This window comes from Lepisma saccharinum, chromosome 4 (genome assembly GCF_977018435.1).
Source record: "Lepisma saccharinum chromosome 4, izLepSacc3.1, whole genome shotgun sequence".
Lineage (NCBI taxonomy): Eukaryota > Metazoa > Arthropoda > Insecta > Zygentoma > Lepismatidae > Lepisma > Lepisma saccharinum.
Window position 1 is genome coordinate 103,403,324 of NC_139232.1, and position 25,973 is coordinate 103,429,296.

General features: G+C 37.7%; 1 protein-coding gene across 2 annotated transcripts in view; it reads right to left on the minus strand.

Annotated features, from left to right (window-relative positions):
* Positions 1-749: 749 nt before the first annotated feature.
* LOC145986687 (aminopeptidase N-like) overlaps positions 750-25,973 on the minus strand; it is a 60,882-nt gene continuing 35,658 nt past the window's right edge. Inside the window, exons 9-12 of one of the 2 annotated variants that reach the window (XM_083120999.1) lie at positions 9,847-10,014; positions 7,715-7,858; positions 2,777-2,858; positions 750-1,117 (exon numbers count right to left, since the gene is read on the minus strand). In XM_083120999.1, the coding sequence (XP_082977125.1) occupies positions 941-1,117; positions 2,777-2,858; positions 7,715-7,858; positions 9,847-10,014 (571 nt within the window). In that variant the 3' untranslated portion in view covers positions 750-940. The remainder of the gene's footprint in view (positions 1,118-2,776; positions 2,859-7,714; positions 7,859-9,846; positions 10,015-25,973) is intronic. The other variant, XM_083121000.1, reaches the window with a different exon arrangement.

Below are 25,973 nucleotides of genomic sequence, written 5' to 3' on the forward strand. Positions count from 1 at the left end.
TACGAATTAATATCACTACTCTACCTGCAACGCTAAATGTCACATTCGCAACCGTCCCATTATCGTAGATGGTTCATTTCACCGTGGTATTGTTCAAGCAATTTCATCACTGTTCGCAGTCGCACTAGTTTAAAATAAACACATCTTCCATTTGTCGGAATCTGTATTGCCAAGATTTCGTAGATGTTAAGGCTGAACTCTCCACATAAAAATGCATGATCGTCCATTTCACTGGGTTTTGCAAACCAGACTCAAAATTTATCAGTATTGTATTTTCTAGAATCATATTTCTCTTTTATTTTTCGATAAACAAAAGCACTAACACAGTTCTAGGTTCTTGTCCTATTACTCACTTGCCCCGTTCTCGGCGTCCCACGGTATTGCTGCACTGACGTCAGCTAAGCCTCGAGGAATCAACCTTCTTGACGCGTCCTCACGCACGAACTGGCGTGGAACACCTATGTGACCGACTTTACAGCTCGCAGTTCCCACCGCCGCGGTGGCCGGGAAACAACGAATCAGCGATCTATTAAATTCTCTTAGACTGACATAAGACATTTTTCGAGTCACAAAGCACCGAAAGTTCCGGGAGAGGCGAAACAAATGAGCGTCGGATATACAGCATGTTGCCAAACGTCCTGTAAAACAGGAGAAAGAGACCAAGGCTGCCCACGGAGGGAGAGACTAATTCTAAAATATAAAACGAAATTCAAATGGTCAAGAACACACGAGTACAATAAAACCACTGATGCATGCAAACTGTGATTGTATTATGTACCAGTTGATATAATGATACAATTAATGACAATAGTCGGTACTCTGTGTAAGATTATACTACAATATAAAAACGTGAACAATAGATAAATATTTTGAATGCTGTTGACTTTAATTGTTATGTCACATTGACCAGAATACTATGGAAGAATTGGCAGGAAAGAACTTATAAGTTTTCGTTCTCGAATTCCCTGTTAATTTCTTCCAAGGCTTCCTTTATTACACCGACATTCTCTTCTGTCCATTGAACATTCTTCTTGTGTCTTGACAGCCGTTCGACAATCTGTTCTTCTTCTTCTTCAGAACCAAATTCTCCTTTGTGATCGTCGTAAAATTTCTTCGCCTGCAGACAAAGGAAGGTCTAATTAGGAACTGGAACATATCTATTATACACAGACCTGTTTTAGGCTGGGCGACCCAAGTAATAGGAATATCAAAGATACTTATGATTATATGATTTGCTCCGATTTTGGGTGGAATGAAAACTTTCCTACTGTGAGCCACTAGCCTCGCCGTGATTCAATTCCCTATCGTTACCATGATTCCGGACAGTTTTGAATCCAGGAACTTCCTCCAGGGGAAGGATACCAAACTTCGAGGGGAGGGAATGTCAGGGGCATCGAATTGTATCACCAATAAAATCAATTCGATGGCCATGTCGAGCCCAAAATATCCTTCCCTCAAACCTTTCCCACTAATAGCGTTCGTATAAAGCACTGTCCACGTGGATTAAATTAGATGTTGCCAATTTAGTTTCGGTATACATTTCTTAACGTGAAGTTGCAGTTGCGTTATATTTGCTCGGTTGTGTTGTTTTTTTGTTTTTTTTTTTAAATGTGGAGACCTTGAGAATATAACGTCGCAGTGAATGAATGGATGTCTAAACACTGCAAGTAAAGGTGACAAGAGCGATTTCCAGAAAAAAGACTTGTGCTGGCTCGAAACTAGATACGCGATCGGAAGGTTTCCTCTCGAGATGTGTCAAAGATACCGAACTGACGTTCGAATGAGGACTTTAACCATTGCCGGATTTACAAGCCGCAAAACCCAACAGTGCAGGGAGTCCCGGAGACAAGTAAAGGTACGTGTGCAAAAGTAGGTAAGGAGAGGGGGGGCTTTGATAATATTTTGTAGGTGGGGGCAAGATTTGTAGATCCGGCATTCACTGTAACCATAATGTTGCAAATCAGAATAAAGAATGGTTCGACAAACTGAATAACTGAAAGTATAGTCTATGCTCTATGTTAGATTTTGCTGTAAAGTTAATTTTAAATGGTGGATGGGAAGAATGGATATTATTACTACATTTATGCATATGACATCAACGTATTAGGTAGAGACTTCCTTGCCACCAATGGGGTCTCTCCGAATGCCTAGTGGTAACGCCTTGTAATAAAGGGTTTGCGAAGGCACATAGTGGTTGCGTTTCCACTTTAAACTCTAGGTCGTGTCTCGATTAGCCTATATGTGCAGAAAGTAACTTAAAAACAAACTCATACTAAAACTTTACTATGAACTTTGCCGATCATTCTGCAGGTGAAGTATATAATCCTGAAATGTTATGCCACCATGCTTACAACATGCTTTTTCTTAACTATAAGGTAAACTACAATCCTTTATGTCGCTTACCGTACACCTAATGCTTTGAAAGGAAAACAGCGAAGATACCGATGTAGCACCAAAACTTTTGGCAAGCTTGATGTAGCTTGCTTGTAGCTTGTCATAGCCAGTTGAATACGGTAAGCTTGATATTAACATGATGCAAACTTGTTTCAATCACGCAGCTTTCTGTGACAAGCTTGCTTGACACGTGGTAAGTAGTTGGCTTGATTCAAGCCTGTTGTAAGCTTACAACAAGCTTGTTCGCTTTACATGAAAAGCTTGTTTGAAGCTTGAAGAAAGCTTACAATGCTATCTGGGTAAGGAATGGTTCAATGACAATCAACAAATGGAGAGAATCTATCATTAATCTACAAGAAAAAGAAAGAGAAAAAAATCATACCTTCTGCAGATATTCCTCTGTGTTGATATCCAAAGTGGAAAACGTAAACATATCTATCCACAATGTAGGGTCGTCAGCATCCCTGGCAAAGAATAACACGCATCAGCGAGTTCATTTTAACTGCAGGCTGCGCGGCATGTCGCAGATGCCGCCATTTTCGACTCGTGACGTCCCACTTATTCTTACGCACAAATCTTTAGCATGCATATATATATATATATATATATATATATATATATATTGCATAACGAGTATTAACCTGTGTTATTACAGTTGTTCAAAGAGGTGGCCAACTGCATTCTCGGCATTTTTTGATGAAATTTTTTGACATGCAAAAGTTCCTCTTTAGTAATTCTTGCAAGTTCTATTCGTACATTGTCTTTCAGTTGATGTATAATGTAGAGATTGTTTCTACACACTCCATTTTTAGGGTTCCAAACAAATAATAGTCAGTTTGTTTCTTAGTTCCGCTGTCAGTGCTGTAGAAACACTGCCTGGGTAAATTTCACCCAACTCGCGGCCATATGTTTCAGTTTGATATCAAAACTTGTTAATTTTTCATCGTCTTATCCAATGTGTGATTCAATTCAAATGTTAGAAATTAATAAAGTTATATTAATCAATGAAGGTTTTTACTAAACACATGGCCTTGAAACAATTACAATTCTGGATATTTTTTACCTATGGCGCGTTCTTACGTTATGGCAGAAAACGCTCTTCTTACCGTCTTTTCTCTCTCATTTTTTTCTCAACTTCATCTTTGCGTACTGAAATAAAAATGTTAAAACTTAATGAAATTAGGTTATTCGTTGAAGATGTTATTAGTTACATGCTTTGATACAATTAAAATTCAGACTTGAGAAGCAAATATCTTCTTTTTCTTTTACCCAGCGCGCGTCCTGCCGGGTTAAGAATGGCAAAGAAACAACTTGCAAACAGAAGAAATACACCAATCAAAATTTCATCAAAAGATGCCGGAAATGTGTGAATGCAGTTGGCCACCACTTTGTACAACTCTTATAACACAGTTTAGTACTCGTTATGTAAGATAAATATACATGCTAAATATGGGTGCTTAAAAATATGTGGGATGTTACGGGTCGAAAATGCCGGCATCCGCGCTATGCCACGCTGTCTGCAGTCATGTGCTATCTCTGTCCAAAACCAATGATTGAACTGAAAACTAATCATATTTTAAAAGTATGTTAAAGCACGAAACTTAATAATACAAAAAGGTGTCAATATATATCACAGTTTTATGTAATAAGCGATGAATGAGAGCCCCGTGACTTTCGCAACACGCTGTAACAATGTACCAAGCTAGTTATAGATTTATGTGTTCGGGCCGAGAATATAATCCGTTCTCCCCGTACTTTGGTCAAATGTTATCATTATCCGTGTACGCTCTCTTATTTTAAAATACCATTCGAAAATAGTAAATCAAAGCTAGAGATTTCAGGTTCGAAACCTGATCTGGCATCGATATACCATTGTGTTTATCCTATCTTCATTTCCTTATCGTCGTGATTAATTCAAGGATTATAAGACATACACAATAACAAAAACAGAAAATATAAGCACAAGGCAGAACTTCGCAGTGGAATTTTGAATTTTCTTTGCGGTTGGTAACGTGAATACTCGTTTGTACGATTTTAATTTTTATTTGTCTTGCACCTGTGTATTTTTTCTGCGTAACACTCAATTGGGTATCAATGATTTCTTTTAAAAATTGTTTTTGATCATACACTCAAACATTATGTAACTTTTATCTTGTATTAATACTAATCTATTTTTGACACATGATAGTAATTCTTCTCTGAAAAAAAAGACTCCAGCCTATTTGTCACTACAGATTAAATGTTAAGCAGTAAAAATTGAATGTAATGTTAAGGAGAACGGCTATTTAAAATATAAACGACTGGAGAAACAGGGGCGCATAGTACTTCCTCCAATTTTTGGATGGGGTTGCTGTATCCCCCTAAATCCTTCAATCCAAATTGTACCCATTGCAACGATTCCAAAAATTTTGATGAGCAGAAGATACTGTCGTTCAGAGAATCTCGTTTTTTGTAGCTAAACACACAAACAAAAAGGTTATCTTATCTACGTTATCTCCATATACAAAAGAATTCAAAGTATCGTGAATCTATTATAACTACTCAATTTTAGTAATAGCGTATCATGCCAAAGTCGTGACTCGAACTCAGGACCCCTGGCGTCATAACTCGATAGTCTAATCACTTCATAAATAGGTCCGGTCGAAGCAGCTGGAAACAGCTTCCTGCAAGCCGACAATCTTCAGCGGATGGAAAATTCGCTGACAAGAATTCGTATGAAACGAAAATAAGTAAAAGCAGCTTTATGCTTAAATCACCGTTTGCGACAGACGCGGACTCGCCAACGGTTTTTACGATCGAAATTTGAATCCACCATAAATAGCTGGAGGGGTCATTTCTCAGCTCCAGTTGTACTCAGATATTTATCGCGTGAACAGTTCTTGCCTCCACGTTATGGGCTGATCATCGATTGATACGTAAAGCGTTACCGCGGGAAGTGGTGTGCTATTGAAGTGTCATTTCAGGGACCGTGTCGTCACATCTAGATCTACAGGGAAACGAACATTCCTTTTTTCCCCTTTCCATTCTTCTTACAACCCTGCCAGATCAGTCATCCCCGAAGTGTTAATTTCGAATGATTAAGTGTTGTTCTTATTTCAAAGGGGCAAGCCCCTATGCTTGTGTTAGTGTTCCATAATTTATCTGAGGTGTCACCTCAACACGTTTGCGTCCATCTTGCGAGGCGAGCGAGTCGCTTCCCGCTGTCATAGTCGTAGATAACAATCCACAAAATCTACCTTAAATTTTGTACGTGGTGGAGTTTGCTTTGCTTTTCTTTCATCTATTTCCCTCCGCGAAATTAAAACTTTTCTTTTTGTTTTTGGATCCGTTAGCTCGTACCACCCTCCTCCGATTATGATATAATTGACATCTGGTTCTTTTGGACCCTTCCCGCTACATTCATTTCCACATTTTGAATGACTTTCCACCCTCCAAAAATTTTTTCACACGTTTTCGTTAGTTTTTCGTCATTCAGGCCACTCGACGTATCTAGCGCGTCACGCTACTAAAGCCTCGTGGGGCTAGACCCTACAGTCTCGCCACACCTTATGAGGATCTCTCCTCTCCCCTACCTTCCTGTTTTTACCCTTTTTACATTTTATCAAGTTTTCACTTTTTATATACATTTTATGGACTTTTTTTTATATGACGTTTTAGTGTCTACCCTCCCAATCACAGTTATTTCTGTTAATATTTTGGAATGCGGTCCTTACAGGATATATCATATATTACTACTATAGCTACCGTAACCAATCTCCTCCGTCCCCATAGTAGCGAATATATTTACGCAAGAGCCTTGCCTTTATTTCTGGCAGATGTTTCATAAATAAACTTAGAATATAAGCTCCTCCCATATACACATTGAATACAATACTCCGATATATTTCTCGGACTGTTCTGGTAAACATTTTCTTTTTAGCTACCCCCTTACCCTACCTTCCACACCGTTCGTCTCAGCCAGCAAGGGCCGCCAAAGAGGGACTTGGCAAACCTCTTATCTAGGACAGAAGTCCATCACCCCCCCCCCCTTTCTCTCCCGGATTGATCAGGTTCCTGAAACGTAACACCAGGAAGGTTCGTGACCAGCTATCACCAGAACTTCGTTCGTGACCAGCAACCACCTGAAGTTTCTTCCTGCACAGCAATTACCTGAAGCCACTCCCACGCAGATTTATCATACTCAAGACTAGCCACGCCCGAGATAGTCTACTCTAGTACGCCCAAGTCCCATCTTCATGCCTTAAGTTGTTAAAAGTGTAGTCGCTGCCCGTCCACCTCAGGATCCTCATGGAGATGCCTCCCCCCCCCCCCGAAAAAAGGGCCTCACATCAAGAATGCTTGGGGCTCCACCTGTCATTTCCGCATCGGCAGCCGCCCCTTTTCCATCGCTCAATTTATCTACACATCAGTCCGCTCCAGTCACATCTTCGCACCTTCCAGGATAACAGTGCAGTCGCCGCCCGTCAACCCCAGGTTCGCAAAGATACGCCCAAACTGTTCGTGTGTTCCGTGGCGACCCCCTTTGCTTGTGTTAGTGTTCCATCATTTATCTGGGTGTCACCCATTACCTTTGCGTCCCTCTTGCGAAGCGAGCGAGTCGCTTCCGGCTGTCATAGCCGTAGATAACGATCACCGAAATCTACCTTAAAGATTTTGTAGGATAGTTACCATACTTAGTTTGTGCCCTTTCTCGGATAACTTGATAAGGAAGTAAAAGCTGTTCAAAATGAGTGAAAAACAAATGAGTGAAAGCCAGAGCTTCAACTGTCCGTATGTAGTACGTTGCACTTTTTGACACTAGGTGTAGTGCTGGTGTATCCAGGTGTCAGGCTGGTGCAAGGAAACGACATTTAACCAAGTAGACGAGTGGAGGTGTTCAAGTTCACAAGATACAACAAATGCCTGTCTGCTGCCTTAAATCTTCATTTGGTTAGTTAGCACGCACCACGTGACCATACACCACAAACTACACCTCTTTAGAACGTAATGCAAACGGTGCAGACTCAAGATGTACTACATGATACCAAATTCATGAAATAGACGAGTTGGTGTTACACCGTGTAACGTGTAATCAACTAGACGCGTGAAAGCAGAGAGTCAAAAAGTGCAGGGAACTAATAGGGGCTTCTGTTTCGAAATTGGTTTTGAAAAGATTATTAAAACAAATATTTGCAAAGAACAGATATTTAGAAATAGAAAATATACAGGGTGATCCAAATATAGTAATCATGTTTCAGCAGTTGCTTCACCTGGTAAAAATATTCATCTACAAGCACCTTAATGCATCAAGAAAATCTGTAAATATTGAACTCTTACTTACAGTGATTTCCATCCGTTTAAATTAGAAATGAGATGATTCAGCATGTTGCTCCTACCGCAAGAATTCATAGACATATAAACAAACACCCTTACAACTTGACCGATTTTAATTCCTTCTTTCTTGGTCAATATATGGTCCAGTACTCTGCAAAAATTAAAACTAATTTTAGATTGCTTATTTATGAAGTCATATTAGCTCCTTTCAATGGTATTACTTGCTTTGATTTACAGTAAAGTATCCAATTATATGGAAAAACAACCATCATTATGTCATCAAGTAATAGATTTACTCCTAGGGATTGAGGTCTGTTTGCTTCGAAGGTTGTAAAAGTAACTAAGTTTTAAACCAATAATTTAACTTTTGCCTCAGACTTATTTATTGATAATATCTTGTTTCAATTACTTTGAGTTTCTGAAGTTCACTTTATTCAGGTAATGCCAGACAATTTTCCTTTCATAATGTTCCCCTCTCGTTTAATATGAAGTATTTCAGATAAAAATCCACAAAACAAGCAAATTCATATATTACTACAATATTGCCCTAGTGTTTCAAATCCTAAGATTCGTGTTTGGACTTGAATGAGATTAACCGTAACACCGCACGCAGTGAAGGCCCACAGTTTCCACGGTTAAAAGGTCATTGCTGTGTGCGGTGTTTCCAAGTTCCACGTAAATCTTTACTTGATTGGATAAAAAATTGTTAAAAATCTGTTTCTTAAGTATGAATTGATAATGATAATGTATTTTAGAAACAGATGCTAAGAGCTTTAAAACAAGACCAATTTTGTACCTGTAGGACTATCCAATACTGAAAAATAGTTGTTCGGAAAAATTGATAAGAGCAATTTTTTGACAAATTTTGAAAGTCTAAAAATTAAGAATTATGTCAAAAATGTTTGTGCCTGCACCGTACCAGAATTGCATAAAGACTGAACCACCCGTTTCTTATTTATAGAATTTCAAAGAGAGCGATCAATTGCAACACTTAAAAGAATACTTTGTCTTGTTCTCACGACGATAACAAATAGAAGGCATCCTTGAAATAAATTTGGTTAGAATAGATTAACGCATAATTGAAAAAGCTGAATTTTAGCCTAACTCGTTTTTATGTACGTGTACTGGTTAATTTCTAATTGGAGTCCAAACTCGAGTATCAAGAATTTTTAATCCAACAGTAAGGGCGATATTGGAGGATTCTACCTTATGATGTTCAAATAATTTCTTTTGTTTGTTGGGATATAACTATATCATTGCTTTCAATAACATTTACTCGTGCTTCTCTTGCTAAATGCACCAATGGAGATCATGAATTACCTCGTATCTTTTTGTTTTGTGATAACCAAAGTCCCGCTCTAGACGAAGGCATTTTCCTTGGTATTTTTCTTAACATTTTCTTAATTCTACCGTGTAAAGTGGAATCTTATATCATTTTGTTGCCACATCATATTCCAAGACATTTTCATAGATAGAATCGGTTCTAATTTTCTTAGCATTTCGAGTAGCACAACCAATCAGAGCGCGAGCTTTAGATCACGAGTTTAGATGTAATGGTGACAGAAGGATATGTAGACAATGCATCACTACTCATTTTTGAAAGCCGATAACTATTCAATCGAGTGGAAAACATTTAATACGTAACCATTTTAGGTACAAATCAATGGCGTTGCTTAAATACGTACTTTTTAGCAGTACACGTACAGAAGAATATATTTTTTTAAAATTATAAACACCGCCCACTGGCAGAAATATCTGAATAAATAGGTGAAATTTATGGTTACTCAACGCTACAAAAAATATGAACGGTTTCACTTTGTTTACACGGTATCTTGTAAATTAAATAATCATTCCTCTTATAAATTACATCTATTCGTCTTTTCATTTATTAGTTACTAAATGAATACCGGGTGACTCGTATGCCATTCGTGCTGAAGAGTATCTAATGTTTTCTGCACGCTTCGCATCGCATTTGCAAGCGGAAATGTTACATAAAAGGCTACCGTGTAAAGCACTGCCTGTCATAAAAAAATGCTATAAGATTTTTGAAAGCATATATGCTAAAAGAAAGGCTTCCGTCTAAATTGGGCTTAAGTTAAAATCTTCAGCGAGTTATGCAGAGTTAAATCCATTACTCACCTCTGAAACTTATAATCGTCCCTACCACAGGAAGCCAGCGTCGAAAGGAAGTGGTCTCTGTTGTCAGAGTCGTAAGAGCTCGGTAGATTGAGATACCTCTCGAACAGGAAGTCCCACTCTTCTCTTGATGCAAAATTTGAAATGTGGCAAAGAGCACTGCTAGTGATGCTAGGGGAAGAAAGCAAAATCCGTAATCGACATGGGAAGAAAAGTGAAACTACTATACTACAGACGGTGCGATTAATATTTAAATGTATTGAATAATATCATGCTATTGTTTTTGAGCCACATACCACTTTGGTATTTCACTTATTTTCACCTTTACTGTGAACAAAATATATCCAACATTAACTTGAATTTAGAGACAAGGGTGATGGCAATTGATGATATATATTTCATTAATGCCAATTTCTACTCGCAAGAGGGGCGATGGGACTACGGCCTTTCCCTCAGATAATAAAGAAAGACAAATGAAAGCAAAGGAGATCGAGAGAAGCAAACGTGGTAAATGCAATCTCCCACAAAATGAACGCCGAATACTATCTTTGACTTTAAAAAACTTTTAAAACGAAGTCTAAAAATGGTAAATACACATTTATTACCTCTACATACAATATTAATAGCAGAGGAAATAATCGATTTTACCCAGAAATAATTTCAACACAAATGTTTTTTTTGTGCCAGATTGTGCGGAATGGTGTAGTGAATAATACATTAAGTATCCACTATCCAATTATTTTGGGAAATTCCGCCATCTTGGAAAATGACGGCAAAAATTTACCTTGAAAACTAAAATATTGTAATATATCGAAGACGGTACATTGTATGTACACAAAATGTAAAGATATCCAAAGTGAAAGAGCAGAAAATGTGCTAAATTATGTTTTTTGTTTGATAGAGCTACCAGAAATCATAATTGAATTAGAAAGATTCAAATATTTTCTTTCACTTTTAAAAATAGCGTAAAAGTTGGTTTCCGACACAAAAAGAACAGCAAATATGTAAGAATCTATATAATGTACGTCCAAAAATCACTGAACAAACTTCATAGCTTATGATTTCCTCTAGAGATTGCTTTTTATTTCGTGGTTGAAGTGTCAAGGGTTGAGGAGATATGTATTTTAAAGCAAAGTTTCCATTTATTTAACGTGTTCCATTTCTCATGATATTGCTCATAATACATTGTCTTCTGCAGTATTTCGTTCACTGTCGTTTGTTACGTGTTGATTTTGTTGTTTAAAAATGTCTACACACAGTAGCAGCGATTAGGTGTCCGAACTGAGCAAGAGAAGGGGGGGGGGCGAAGGGCATGGACAGTTTATTTTCTATATACTGCAATTAGAAAGAATCGTATTGAAAATGGAATTCGGACAAATGATTTTGTGTGAAATCCACTGGTATGCAAGGTTTAGCATTAAGAGACCATAGTGAGTGGACGAAAAGTGTATATGGGGGGGGGACTGTTCCCCATGCCCCACGTCTAATAGCCGCCACTGTCAATACATTGAACTATTATGATACGGTTTTTAATCGGTCACTTTGCCATAGAGTCCATTGCAGAATTTTTCATAGATACCTTGTGCTAACATGTTAAATTTCATAATTTCCTGTACAGTGTCTCTCAAAAGTTTTAGGACAACGACATTTTAAACTAGGCAACCCAATTTACACAAGCCGTTGGTGGGTTGCGTGCAGAGTTAGGCTCAATTTCAGGGTTGCCACGTGCACAATAGATATTTATAAAATACGCGAAAGAAATATAAACAATGATTATTGTATAAAATTATTAAAAATATCACTATTATATCGCAAATGACAAAATTCTTTCTGAAAGAAAAAAATAGGTTTTCTAGTATTTCATCGCTGATGAGTCTTCAGTAAGGAAAAGAGGTGAGAGGAAACGAAAGGTTACAAAGGAGAGGAGAAAGAGAAAGCGAAAGGAGAAGAGGAAAAGTAGAGGAGAGAAGAAAGATAGGATAGACGAGGAGAGGAGATGTAGTTAGGAGAATGGAAAAAGATTCGAGGAGAGATGAGGAAAAAAGAACAAAGAAGAGAAAAGAGGAGGAAAACGAGAGGAGAGGAGGAGACGAGAAGAGGGAAGTGTAGAGTAGAGTAAAGGAGAGAAAAAGAGAAGAACGAAAAAAGAGAGTGCAGTGGAGTCGGAAATCTAAGACAGGAAAGGAGATAAGAGGAGTGGAGAAGAGTGGGATGAAGATAAGATGCGAGAAAAGTAGGGAAGGCGATATGAGATAAAAGCAGAACAGAAAGAGGGGAGAGAAGAAGGAGAAGGAACTGGAGAGAAGAGGTAGTTGCAGAAAATATCGTCTGAGCGTCAAGAATGGATGCATTGGACAAATTTTCGACATGAAACATTCAATAACATTTTGAAATGTATTGGAGAATATATTAGATCGGTGCGAAATGCCTTTTGGCTGAGTTCAGAGCAAATTAAAAATCTTCCATGTAAGATCTTTGATTTTACCTGCGATTACACCACTAAACAAATGAACGTAATTTTTAATATTTATAAGAATTATTCAATTTTTCTCCACTTCTCGGTTCGTTGAAATTGAGATTTTGTAATTCAATATTTCCCCTCCCCCCATCGTTAATTCCAAACTGAATCATTCCGTTTCACACGGCGTGGACAATGAACACAATAGGATATGTCTAAAACTAACGAAAATTTTCTGCCACCGGAAGGGTTCGAACCTACGACCATCAGATTGACAATCCTGAACGGTATCTACTACCCTACAAGCTTTCGTTCCTTAAACCAGGTAGAAGAACCGCTACACCACGCCTTTACCTTCGAATGAAACAACATTTTTTTCTAAGTATTCTGTTCCTTTAAATGTCGTTTGGTATACGTGTAGTTGAACTTTTACTTTAATTTTGATTTGCTTTCTTGTAGTATAACCGATATCTTCGAGAAATAATTTTCGAAGTAATTAAAAACGAGAATATTGGTAGTTGTGAAAATGCGAGTTATTTCTTCTAACTTATTATTGTGATTAGACATTACTAATGGAAAATATCTAGAGGCTTGAACATTACAGGACGATGTTCTTTTCCTGTGATACTGTAACAGACAAAATGCTTGTTTACTGATGCAAGTCTTGTGTCCAGAACAGTCTTATGAAATGTATTTGCTGTTGCGTAAGGTAACACGAAATAATTACACCGTGTGCGAACTACCAAATCTGTGCAACGTTATACGTAAACAGGCGGAAAATTTTATTCATAAAATCATGTCACATTTGACAGTATTAGTCAAGAGAGACTCGTGGGACACTGTGTTAAGGTGCTGGACTAAATCCTTCTAATTTTTCTTACTCGAAGAACAACAATTTTTAAGGAAGAGCAACAGTGATGATCTTTCTTATTTCTTTTAAATGCTTACGCTTTCCTTTAATTGGGTTAAAAATAAATAAGAATATTGCTTGTATTTCTGTCATTGACATAGACCAGAGAGAGAGAGAGAGAGAGACAGACAGATATTACAAAATAGTTCAAATAGTGCGAGCGCCATTAAAAAGTCATCATAATTCTATGTTGCGTACTTAGAATTATTCATACAATAAAGAACATGTCTAATTGTGAGTTAACAAAAAAACAATAATAGAGAGACATTTTCGCATCACGATTGCAGTTCGAAAAAGTCGGGACAGGGATTGAAAGTAACGCACTGTCCTGACTAAATCGGTGAATCGGACGTCTGCTAGCCTTGCATCAAAGATTATAAAACTAAAACCACCCAATATTGCAGCTTGAAGACGTTTGCGCAAGAAACAGATTCATTTATGCAAGAGCAAAATTGAAATTTTTACACATTTCAAAAATCGACGATGTTATTTTCGTATTTATTTATTTATAGGTTCACATTTAAATATTTTAGGGTTCGAGGGGGGAGCATGGCCCACATGGACCCTCCCCTGGGTACTGACCTTACGTAGACAGTGGAAGAGAAATTTTGGAGAACCTTTCTATTAAATTTAGTATTTACATTCACCTTATGCTCAGATAGATTAAACCGTTTATTGACAATCGTGAACTTTTCGTTTAATAGATAATATTTGGTTTTAGACGACGGGAGAACATTGGTCGAATTTCCTTTCTTGCTCTTTTGAGGGAATATATACTTCTACAATAGCAATCGCGTTCGGAAACCGTGAAAAAAATGACTTGGTTTTCAAAGGCAGACAAGCTTGGTAGTCTAGCTTGCTCGCGATCAAAGTGACTCACTCACGCTATTCAAGGCCGCTTCTTATCGCAAAACACTGTGGTTCGATGCACAGTGTCTTCACCCAGCATGTTACAAGTGACCAGAGTCGAATTTTAAAGAGAATCTGAAGAATGGTAGATTTCATCAGAGGCGGCTAGGTAGGCACCAGCTCAACATACAATAGTTTAAGTGATAATTCCTGACAAACAAAAAACCGTATTGAATAATTATTGGGATAGTAATACGTGTATCCGCTCCTTTTTAACAATGTAAGCTTGAAGACAATCTGTATTCCATTTATTTATATTGGCAACTTGGTCAACCGGAGGTTATTTTATCCCCTTCGATGATCGAATTGTCTGATCGATTATTTTTTGTTTACCCAGGAACATGCCCCATAGGAGATTTCCGAGACCGGGTTACGCTACTCACTCGTAGCTCCCCAATTTCTTCACGATGGTGGGTTTCTACCGGTCCCATACAGAGGCCGAGAACCTAGAGAGTGAGCATAGGCGGACTCGAATCCATGCCGTCCTGCAGTCGGAGTCCAAAGCACAGCTCCTTTGACCGCACGGTCACGGAGGAGGACTTTTCTTATCTTACCTTTGGCTAATCGCGACGATGAGGATGAATTATGAATAGAAAAATAAAGAAGGTCACGCACAAAGTAGAGGACGATCTTCAACCTCTTGGGATGACGAGTTCAAGCCCTAAATATGAGGATTTCAACCTTAGACGACCTCAATTTCAAAATTATAAACAAAATGCCTACTTACACTAAACTTCTCATCAAGGCCAAAATAGTTTGTAACTGTGAAACTACCCCTGAATACAAATTGACATTCTTTTTCCATGTGAGTAAGAATTCAATGTGTGGCATACAGACATAGATGATACCTTTTGAGAAACAATTAACTGTACCCTGTCCCAGCATCTCTGGAGCAAAGCCGCGCATAGCGGAAGAGAAGTGGGGAGAGGGGATCGAGTGGACAGAGCGAATCAGTGCACGCTGCTGGGAAGGCTGGTAACTGCAGTGGCTTTCCTCCCTCTACGCAATCCCATTCCTCTCACGTGTTTATCGCTGCTCAGATACTTTTCTTCGTTCACCTGCTCCAGAGATAAGTGGGACAGAGTGTAGTTCCCATACATGTAGCAAGTAAAGAAACTTATCCCAGAATGAAAATTCCACGTAGTTTTAAAATGTTTGTTTAAGCAATGAATGACTGGAAACGGATCACACATAATTCCCTTGCCAAAATCTAGTGGTCGAAAATTAATTTCAAGACATTTCATATCTATTCACCATATTCCAAGTTATAAGGAACTATTTTGTAGATGTTCATGAAACCGTTATAAAATTACAAATAAAATATATTCACAAGCTTAGATATACTAATACGAAGAAAGAAATTCAGAGTTAAATTTCAAATGCATGTGTATAAAGTAATTCTAGAAGTACAGAGCTATATCTGAGTATTTAACTTCTTTTTTGCAGATAACGTTTACAATATTGAGGCGACAGAATAATTAGGAACTGTAGCTCCAAGAAAACAAAGGGCGTAGTGTATTGGTTAGAGTTCTTGAAAACATTGCGGTCCCACGTTCGATCCTCCATACTAAATGTTCCTTAAAAAAGAATCCCTTCCATTAAACAAGAGCATGGTAACATTATTTGTAATAGCAGTATATAGTGCCTACATTGTTCTGCATATGAAATTTATTAAAAAAAAATAAACAAATAAATGAATTGACACACGTTCAACGGGATATTTTTATATATAACATCGTGAATTATGATACTCTAACGATAATTGTGTACTGCTTCAAAGACATTGACAAATATTAATGAAATAACTATTTATATGTGTGGCAATTCAGGACATGCTAATTTTACCCCTTTTCCCACTTGAGTTCAATGCCAGGATACCTCCGCAAATATCGAATGAAAAGTTCTCACCATGTGCAATTCTCCATTAAATGTTTTCGCCGAGTCGTACTACTTTCGTTTTCTTTGTTGCAAACAATACTTGTTTGCACGTTACATGCAGGAGAGTTACATCTACATTTCACATTGGTCAGCTCCTTCTTCCTGGCTTAAGCAGCGAAAGCTTGTAGGGTAGTGGCTACCGTTCAGGACTGTCAATCTGATGGTCGTAGGTTCGAACCCTTCCGGTGGCAGAAAATTTTCGTAAGTTTTAGACATATCGCATTGTGTTCAATGTCCACGCCATGTGAAACGGAATGATTCAGTTTGGAATTAACGATGGGGGGAGGGGAAATATTGAGTTACAAAATCTCAATTTCAACGAACCGAGAAGTGGAGAAAAATTGAATAATTCTTATAAATATTAAAAATTACGTTCATTTCTTTAGTGGTGTAATCGCAGGTAAAATCAAAGATCTTACATGGAAGATTTTTAATTTGCTCTGAACTCAGCCAAAAGGCATTTCGCACCGATCTAATATATTCTCCAATACATTTCAAAATGTTATTGAATGTTTCATGTCGATAATTTGACCAATGCATCCATTCTTGACGCTCAGACGATATTTTCTGCAACTACCTCTTCTCTCCAGTTCCTTCTCCTTCTTCTCTCCCCTCTTTCTGTTCTGCTTTTATCTCATAATGCCTTCCCTACTTTTCTCGCATCTTATCTTCATCCCACTCTTCTCCTCTCCTCTTATCTCCTTTCCTGTCTTAGATTTCCGACTCCACTGCACTCTCTTTTTTCGTTCTTCTCTTTTTCTCTCCTTTACTCTACTCTACACTTCCCTCTTCTCGTCTCCTCCTCTCCTCTCGTTTTCCTCCTCTTTTCTCTTCTTTGTTCTTTTTTCCTCATCTCTCCTCGAATCTTTTTCCATTCTCCTAACTACATCTCCTCTCCTCGTCTATCCTATCATTCTTCTCTCCTCTACTTTTCCTCTTCTCCTTTCGCTTTCTCTTTCTCCTCTCCTTTGTAACCTTTCGTTTCCTCTCACCTCTTTTCCTTACTGTAGACTCATCAGCGATGAAATACTAGAAAACCTATTTTTTTCTTTCAGAAAGAATTTTGTCATTTGCGATATAATAGTGATATTTTTAATAATTTTATACAATAATCATTGTTTATATTTCTTTCGCGTATTTTATAAATATCTATTGTGCACGTGGCAACCCTGAAATTGAGCCTAACTCTGCACGCAACCCACCAACGGCTTGTGTAAATTGGGTTGCCTAGTTTAAAATGTCGTTGTCCTAAAACTTTTGAGAGACACTGTACATACAGACGTGCACTTGTAGCACAGGTGTTCCCGTTATGCAGCATAGGGAGAACATATGCATAACTGGTTGAAGATGTAAACTCTACATCCAAATACGCTCGGCTTTAAAGAAAATCGGAAGAATATCGACCATACTAATAATGTATTGCATTAGCGTCTACTTCTGAATTAAACAGGCCAACGATTATTGAACGTATCTCAGAAATAAGTTCATTTGCAACATGCACTTTGCTTCTTCAAGTAGCTTGAAGAGCGCTAAATTAACTATGAAATGATTGCTTGTGTTTCTTGCTAAGGCTTTTTGGAATTGATTTGATCTGTTTTAGTTTATATTACGTCGTTTTTCTGCCAGTTTTTCTGCTTAATCAAGAAGATAATCGCACACATATATGGACCACACAACACGAGTCCATCTGTAGTAGGTCCTGCGGCAAATAATTGAAAAACGTGATCATCCAGGGAAACCAGCGATTTCACTACTATGCTACCTCCATTTGGTGCAAGGTACATAAATCTTAATTTTAAACCTCAGCTAGAATATCTAAATGGTAGGCTTCTTTGTAGACAACGAAACCAGACAGGATGCCTTCCAATGGAGACGTTTAAACGTATATATTATTCGAACACAGGATTCATGGAATCAGATTATTTACATGATAAGCTACATTCTCGTGTAATTTTCTTTCACAGTCAATTTTCATCTCAATATGCTTTTTATTATCTCTTCTTGATGTCAATATTCATCTATATGGACTTCCTTCTTAGTGGACGATCTGGATCTGGACTTCCTCCTTAATGTACAGTCTGGATCTGAACTTCCTTCTTAATGAACGATATGGATCTAGACTTCCTTCTTAATGTACATGGATCTGGATTTCATTCTTCGCTGATGGTTTGGATATGGACTTTCTTCTTAATTTCCATCTATTTCAGCTCTTTGTAAGATTTGGGGATTACTTTATCGTTCTAACAGCATTTTCCTTCGGCTTTGGGAACTATACTAATTTCCTTCCCAGTGGATGCGATTGGAACGCGCCAACACTGAGTATGTCCAACCTAGGGTGTACTTGGTGTCAAACGACTGACACGCGCATCCAAGTAGGTGCCACGGCTGTGGGGCGTCGACTGGAACTCGCCGCAACTGGGTTAATTTCCACTATTGGAAAGGAAATCAAATCAAACAGATTCAAGATCTGTTCAGACACAAAGTTGTAGCAGTGCTTTCACTTCTTTAGTTTTCTGATCAATTTACATATGAAGTTTAGTTTGATTTATCAAGTATATACATTAATTTATTTCTTTTATATGTATTCTTTGCTTTCATATATCAGATTCTATTTTTTTCATGTTTCCAATTTGCTTTGTTCTTATTAATAAGGTTATTCACATATAATACGCTAATTCTTAATCTTGCACGCCTGGTGCTGCCATCTCTATTCCTCTTTGGCAAACTATTTACATTACTTGGTCCTATTGGGTACGTAACAATTTCCAGATATCCATTCAATGCACATTGCACTATATTTGTGGGCACTCAAAGATGTAAATCAAACAAATATCATCACATTGATCAACCAATATAACTGAAAGCACACTGTATGGTAGCCAAAGAGAACTCAGATAGTCATCTGAAGCAGCCCAGATTAAGGCTAGGTAGTCTTCATATCAAGATCAGTTTCTTGAGATGTGTTGCTTGTCGAATGGCAGGTTCAGGCCTTCAACAAATCCGTGAGACCATTTACGGAGGTAATACTGCTAACCCTACGAAACCATTGATCACCGAAAAAAACCTCACTTTCAAGTAGTGCACCTTGGACTGCATTTTGAAGACAACCGAGGCTCTGATGTCTGGACTCACAGTCAGTATAATCCTCTGTGGGACTCGTGTTGTCGTCCATATTCTCCCTTCATCCACCTCACCATATCATCATCATTCCTCGTGTTCGCGGTTAGCCAAAATTGACAGAAAAACGACGTAATATAAACTAAAACAAATCAAATCACACCGAAAAGGCCATAGCGAGAGACACAAGGGATCATCTCATAGTTTAAGCAGTACTCTTCACGCTACTGGAAGAAGCAAAGTGCATTGCAAATAAACATATTTCTGAGATACGTTCAAAAATCGTTCGCCGGCTCAATTCATAAATAGACGCTAATGTATGAGACGGTGTATTGAGGCTTCCGAAAGGTTGTAGAGAAAAAGAATGTTGAAGAAAGGTAGCCACACAGAAGTCATTTTGAGTAGTGCAGATGTAAAAATCGCCTTATATAATGTGACAAATCAACGTTGTAAATTACCGAAAAAAATCGAGGACACCGTTAACACGCAGGCGAACCTCCATACAGGAGTGGTCAGTGTGAAGCGTCATGAAGAGAGGGAGGTCAAGTTGGAATATATATATAAAATGACATGCACGTCCCATTTCATCCATTATATCTTCATTCATCGTCGCGACTAACCGAAAAGGTAGAAACGAGACTTTGTACTTTAATATGTATTTACATTTTACTTGTGCGAGCGTTACGCACTACATAAATTTTACTTTACACACACTTTCTGTTCCCTCAAAATTGTGTATTAATATTCGCCTCCTTACGTTAGTATACAAATAACTCCTAGTAGTTGATCAGATACAAAAAATTAAACATAATATGTATAGTTTAAAAATCCAAATATTGCATATGCAAATAAAGTTATGTGTCCGGCTCATTTGGCCTTCAGTCTCTATATGACTGTACTCTGTTTCAATCTTTCACTTCCCTTACTTCTCCCAGGCATTTCGTCACTTGCTGTCCTACTTCTTTATATTTATTCTGTCGTCTACCATTTCTATCATCTCCCTCCCTGTTAAGTTCAGCCACTTGTGTCTTAGGTCTTGCGTAGAAGGGCAGTTCAGTAGGATATGCTCGTCCGTCTCCTCTCCATCGCACAAAGAACATATATTTTCCCCTGCTTCCTTTCTCTTCCTTAATTGTTTCCATCCACCTAGTCTGAACCATGCCAGAGTGCCTCTTTTCTTCTCCCCACAACATTGATATATTTCGATTTCCACCATTCTCTTACTCTTAGCTGTTCCCTGATTGAGGTCTTCGTTTGGCAGTCTGCTCTGATTTCGTTTTCTGTTGAAATGCACCCCACTCCTCCCTCTTCCCATACCCAACACACTGTGCTATTGTATACGAGATTTTTCACTTCCCAACCCCAATTGTGAACGGTTTCCTCCCTTTTCTGTATTTCCAAACATTGTTCCCTCAGCGTAGTTCAGGCCCTTGTGATAATCGCATCCAATATTTAACAACCCTCATCCGTGCTTGCACCGTGTCTCTGTTCAAGCCCAATTCCTTAAGGATCCCACAGTTAGCCGAGTCTTTGTTTCTCTCTCTCTCTTTCTCTCTCTCTCTCTCTCTCTCTTTTTCCATATCTCTCCTTGCGCCCATTACTCTCTTATAAAATTCTGTTTGGGTGCCGGTTGTTGTGTTGTCCCCTCTTAACCCCCACAGTTGTACTCCATAGTTTAATGTTCCTAATATTATTGATAAATAGATGATTTGAATGACGGGGAAAGGAATTTGAGGTGCTTTATTTATTGTCCTTATGACGTTTTCTATTGCAAAATTTGTTTTAGTTTTTCTTGCTCTTATGTGCTGTGTCCTGCTTCCTGTCATGGAGAGTGTTGCCCCCAGGTATGTAAATTCCCCTGTATGGCCATGTCTCCTGTCTGCTAAATATGTAGCTATTTTTGAAAGCAACGATTTTTTTAAAAAAAGAAAAACATTTATTTTATATTTGTTGCACCCCTCATATATGCTATTACGTATGCCCCTTTGTAAACCCTCTATTGTCTCGGACAAGATGAGTATGTCGTCTGCATACATAAAGACTGATATACTTTGCACACCTATACGTGGGATTGAATCCTGGTCCATTTTAATTTCATATGCTACCCAATCTATGAACAGTGAGAATAGCACTGGTGATAGGATGCGACGTTAAAGGAAGTGAAAGAGTAAAGAGTATAAAAATGTTATATCATGTTCTTTAGTTAACTTAATATCGGATTTATTTACATGGCACTAATCCAAAATATTAAACAAATTTGTGGGATAATCGATTTTATTGCATTCAATGAGGTCTGTCAATCCCGACTGTAATGCAATGCCGGGCCGTCAGGTGATGAGGGTGTAACATGTTAGCACCAATTATCTGCAGTGGACTCGAAAGCAAAGTGACGGATTTAGAACTGTATTTTACCGTATCATATTAATAGTTCAATGTATTGACAGTGGCGTGATTAGACGTGGGGGCATAGGGAGTAGTTCTTCCCCCCTCCATACTCCTTTCGCACACCGGGTCGTCATTTGGCAAGTCAATGTTAGAACGGGCTCAGAAGTTTTTCCGTTGAGTCGACTCCTTTCTATCACGAATCGGGCAATTGACAACATGTTGTTTTTCGATATTTCCATTAGTGGCATTGTAAGACGAACATAATTGGAGATTTGATGACGTCATACCTGAGGTGTGTGGCACGATCAGATTATTGTTCCACGCACGTGAGTAAACTTTTCTTTGTTATTATGAGTAAGAAATATTTTTTTACAGTTAGAGCATGTGAATAATATTTGTTAATGATCAGTTTAAGGTGACCATATATGATTTTGTGAAATCAATGTCTTTTGGAGCAGCTAGATTTTTTAAAGAGCTGTTGTCGTTATTTGCCAACATTGTGAGTTGTGTGTTAAAATTATATAGCAATGAGTTCGTTTTTTTTGTTTGTTTAATTTAGTTTCTTTTACTTCGCGTTTTGTGCCTCTTGACTAATTTGCGAATAAGGGGATGATATATGAAATGATGAAATTGATGAACGGACATTGACAAACAACCATGCCCAAGCGGGATTCGATCCCGGGACCCTTGGCGTCGGAGCGCGATGTGCTAACCACTTTTTTATTATTATTATTATTATTATTATTTACAATTTTTCTTTCATACGGTAATTTTACAGTTTTTGGATAACAATAGTTCTTTGTACTTTAACATTCCATCAGCACCTTTAAAAAATGTGCGAATAATATTTTTCTTTTATCTTGAGACACTTTATGATATTCCTGTTTAACATATATTAAAAATTGATCATGAAAATCTATACCTTTATATATGCAGACAAACAATATATAATGTCCAAGCAACAATTGTACACTACGCAATTTAGTACATGGAAAATACGAAAACGTAGGTAACATTATGCTATGCACAGTAAACGCATTGGGATGGGTGCGTCAAATTTTTCCTAATAACACACATAGATATTGCCATGTTTCACGTGTCCGTATGCATTCACTTAGCCAGTGTGAAATCGAACCATTTTGTTTACACCTACCACATACTGGGTCTTGTAACAGTTTTAATTTATGTAATTTCTCTTCCGTCACCACTACATCCTGTACCACACAGTACCACGGAGATTTTACCAAGGGCGATAAATGTGGTGCTTGAACATTGTTCCATATCTTATGCCATGGATGGGTTGCTTGTTTAATCATTATCTTGCATCTAGGCAGTGTTGCCAAACAACGTGACTTGTATAATTGAGATACTTTTGGTATTTCAAGAGGTTTCGCTGAAAGTAGTATATAACAAATTTCTAGCACTGATTCTTGTAAATATTTATAATGCGGTGGCACCGTTGCCATAGCGATCGGAGACTGCAATGGTATGGTGTTTGTTTTAAACTGTTTGGGAAGTTTACTAACATTGACATATCTGCTTGTACGCGGTGAGCTTGGCTCTTTAACTCCACGTGAATCAGGCCAAGTCCTTCGCACCGTACCGGTAGACACACATTCTCGTGACTTACCCGCAGCATTTGGTGTGCCCAAACAAACCAGTTTTTCGCACTCCTTATCTGTACAAAATCCAATTTCCTCATCGGAAGCACTCGTGCCACAAACCAGAGCTTTGAACTCGCATAAATATTTACAAAGGCTACCCTGGCAACCAAGTTAATGGCACGAAGTTTGTTTTGTTTAAGCACACTTTTCAGGCCAGCAATACATGTTGAATAATTTTGAGCAATCATTTCTTGTAAAGAGTGGGTAAAAATTATTCCAAGTATTTTCAGTGCATTTACTTTTTGAATTTTATCGTTTTGATACAAGTGGTTTGTAGCATCTAAGTGCATCCAATGAGTTTTATTATAGTTAAGCTTTAGGCCAGCCACCGAGCTGTATTTTTCTATCACATTTTCAAGTATTTCCATATCTGTCGGCAATTTCACAAACACAGTGACATCATCAGCATAAAATAATAATTTTATCATTGTTGAGTGAATATTTAACCCCTGCAATTGCATTTCAAGTACCTATAAAAATGGCATTAATGCTACACAAAAACTTATCATAGACATGGGATAACCTTGTCTGACACCCCTTTGTATAGGAAATGTCTTACTTAAAAAACCATTGATTTTTACACGAGATTTGGCATCAGTATATAAACTCTTAATCGCATTTACAAATTTTGGACTACAACCCATCCTTAAAAATACAGCATATAAAAATTCGTGCTGTAAAGTATCAAAAGCATTTTGAAAATCCAATGCCACTATACCATGGTGACCTTGTATGGTCGTATGTCTATAACTAGTTATGACATCACGAATTGTTTGTAAAACAGTAAAGATCGATCTATTATTACCATAACAGTATTGATGGACACCGATCATTCTTTCCATATAGGGCAAAAGACTACTAAGTAAACATCTTGCAAAAAATTTATAATCCGTGCACAACAAAGATATAGGTCTATAGTGTTTTACTATCGTAGGGTTAGGAACTTTGGGAACCAGGACGATTACACCTGTATTGCTCGTCCTTTCCAAGAAGTGTTGATTATATACTGCATTTATCCAGTGTGTCACAATATTACCTACAAGTGACCAAAATCTTTTATAAAATTCTATGGGAATACCATCTATTTCTGGCGATGAGTTATTCTTCATTCCTAGAATCGCTTCGAACACCTCAGCAGCTGTAAAGGTCTTTTCAATCTGCAAGTTGTCATTAACAGAAAATATTTCCGGAAATTGTTGTAAAAATATTTGTTCCTGAGCTAGATCATAACTTGTTCCTTGAAATCTAGAGTGATAAGCGCGGTAAAAGATTTCCTTTATGTCAGTCACATTACTATGTTCAGAATTATCTTCGTCTATTATCTTATGAATCGTTTGACGTTTTTCACGATTACGTTCATGTAGAACATGAATATTGGCCATTTCAAGAGGGTCAAAAGGTAAAAGTTTACTACGTATTTTGCACCCACTTCTTATTTGCGCGTGTAATTGCAACAATATTGCCTGTACTTGTTTAATGTTCTGTTGCACTTTTCCCCCTCTTACCCCTTCATCAGTTAGCTCTCTCAACACTTGATAATAAAAATTGTATTTATTATTGCAATCCTGGTTCCGTTCCCTACTATATTGTCTACAAAATCGTCTGATAGCTGGCTTTAGATTTATTTGTTTCGCCCTTAATGGTTCCCAATACTTTCATTTCTCTTGGAATTTGTCAGCAAAAAATGGATCATCAAATAAAGATATATTCATTTTCCAATATCCATACCCATATTGTATATTTGGCAGTTGCATTTTTACCGCCATTATAATTGCACTATGATCTGAGAAGCAAGTTGGCACCATATTAACATTAGTGATATTAGGGAAAATTGATGGTGAAACATAAAATCTATCTAACCGCAAAGCACCCACATCCTTTACATATGTGAAGCCTGCACTTGTTGGGTGCAAAGTGCCCCATGCATCTTTCCATTGAAATCCAGTTACCAACTGTGGAAGCTCATTGGATGTATTAAATCCAGGGCGCTGGTCTTTTGGCAACAAAACACAATTAAAATCGCCTCCACAAATAATATGTTGCTTATTACCTTGAAGTTCCGTCGCTACTTCAGTTGCAAAAAATTCATTGCGTTGCTGCCTTTGATTTCTACCTGAAGGCGCATACAGATTACATATCCACAGTTTTTCTTTTCACTTGTAAAGTTGTAATTCTACCTCTCGGATGGTATTCTACATTTGATACAGGTATATTGTATCGAACTAATACAGCTGTTCCTTGCGCTGAATATGTGGAATTATTATACACAATATAACTAGAGGGTAACTCATAATTAGTTATTGCTACTTCTTGAATGAGAGCAATATCTATAGCGGACTGAATTAGAAAGTCCCCCAATGCACTTTGTTTTGTTTTGTTTTGTAGTTTGTTTATGTTTATACTAGCAAGTCTAATGGTGGTAAGCATCACTATGGGTATGTAAACACTTGATTTTACAATACTGTTAAATATATACATTGTTTTACTGTTTTTAGGTCTACCTTATACACAAGGATTGTTAAAAGGAAAAAGAAATAGCTGTACGTTATACTCTGGCTATGCATGGAATATTTCACACCAATCACCTGATCAAACATCATATACCTTTACTCATTTTACACCTACTATTTCTGACTTCCATTTTTACTTGCACCCACATATTCACTAGACACACTAGGGGAAACACTGAATTTGGATCCGATCACAGGTTATAAATCAACACTCGTGGCCAAATTTGTCACACTTTGGG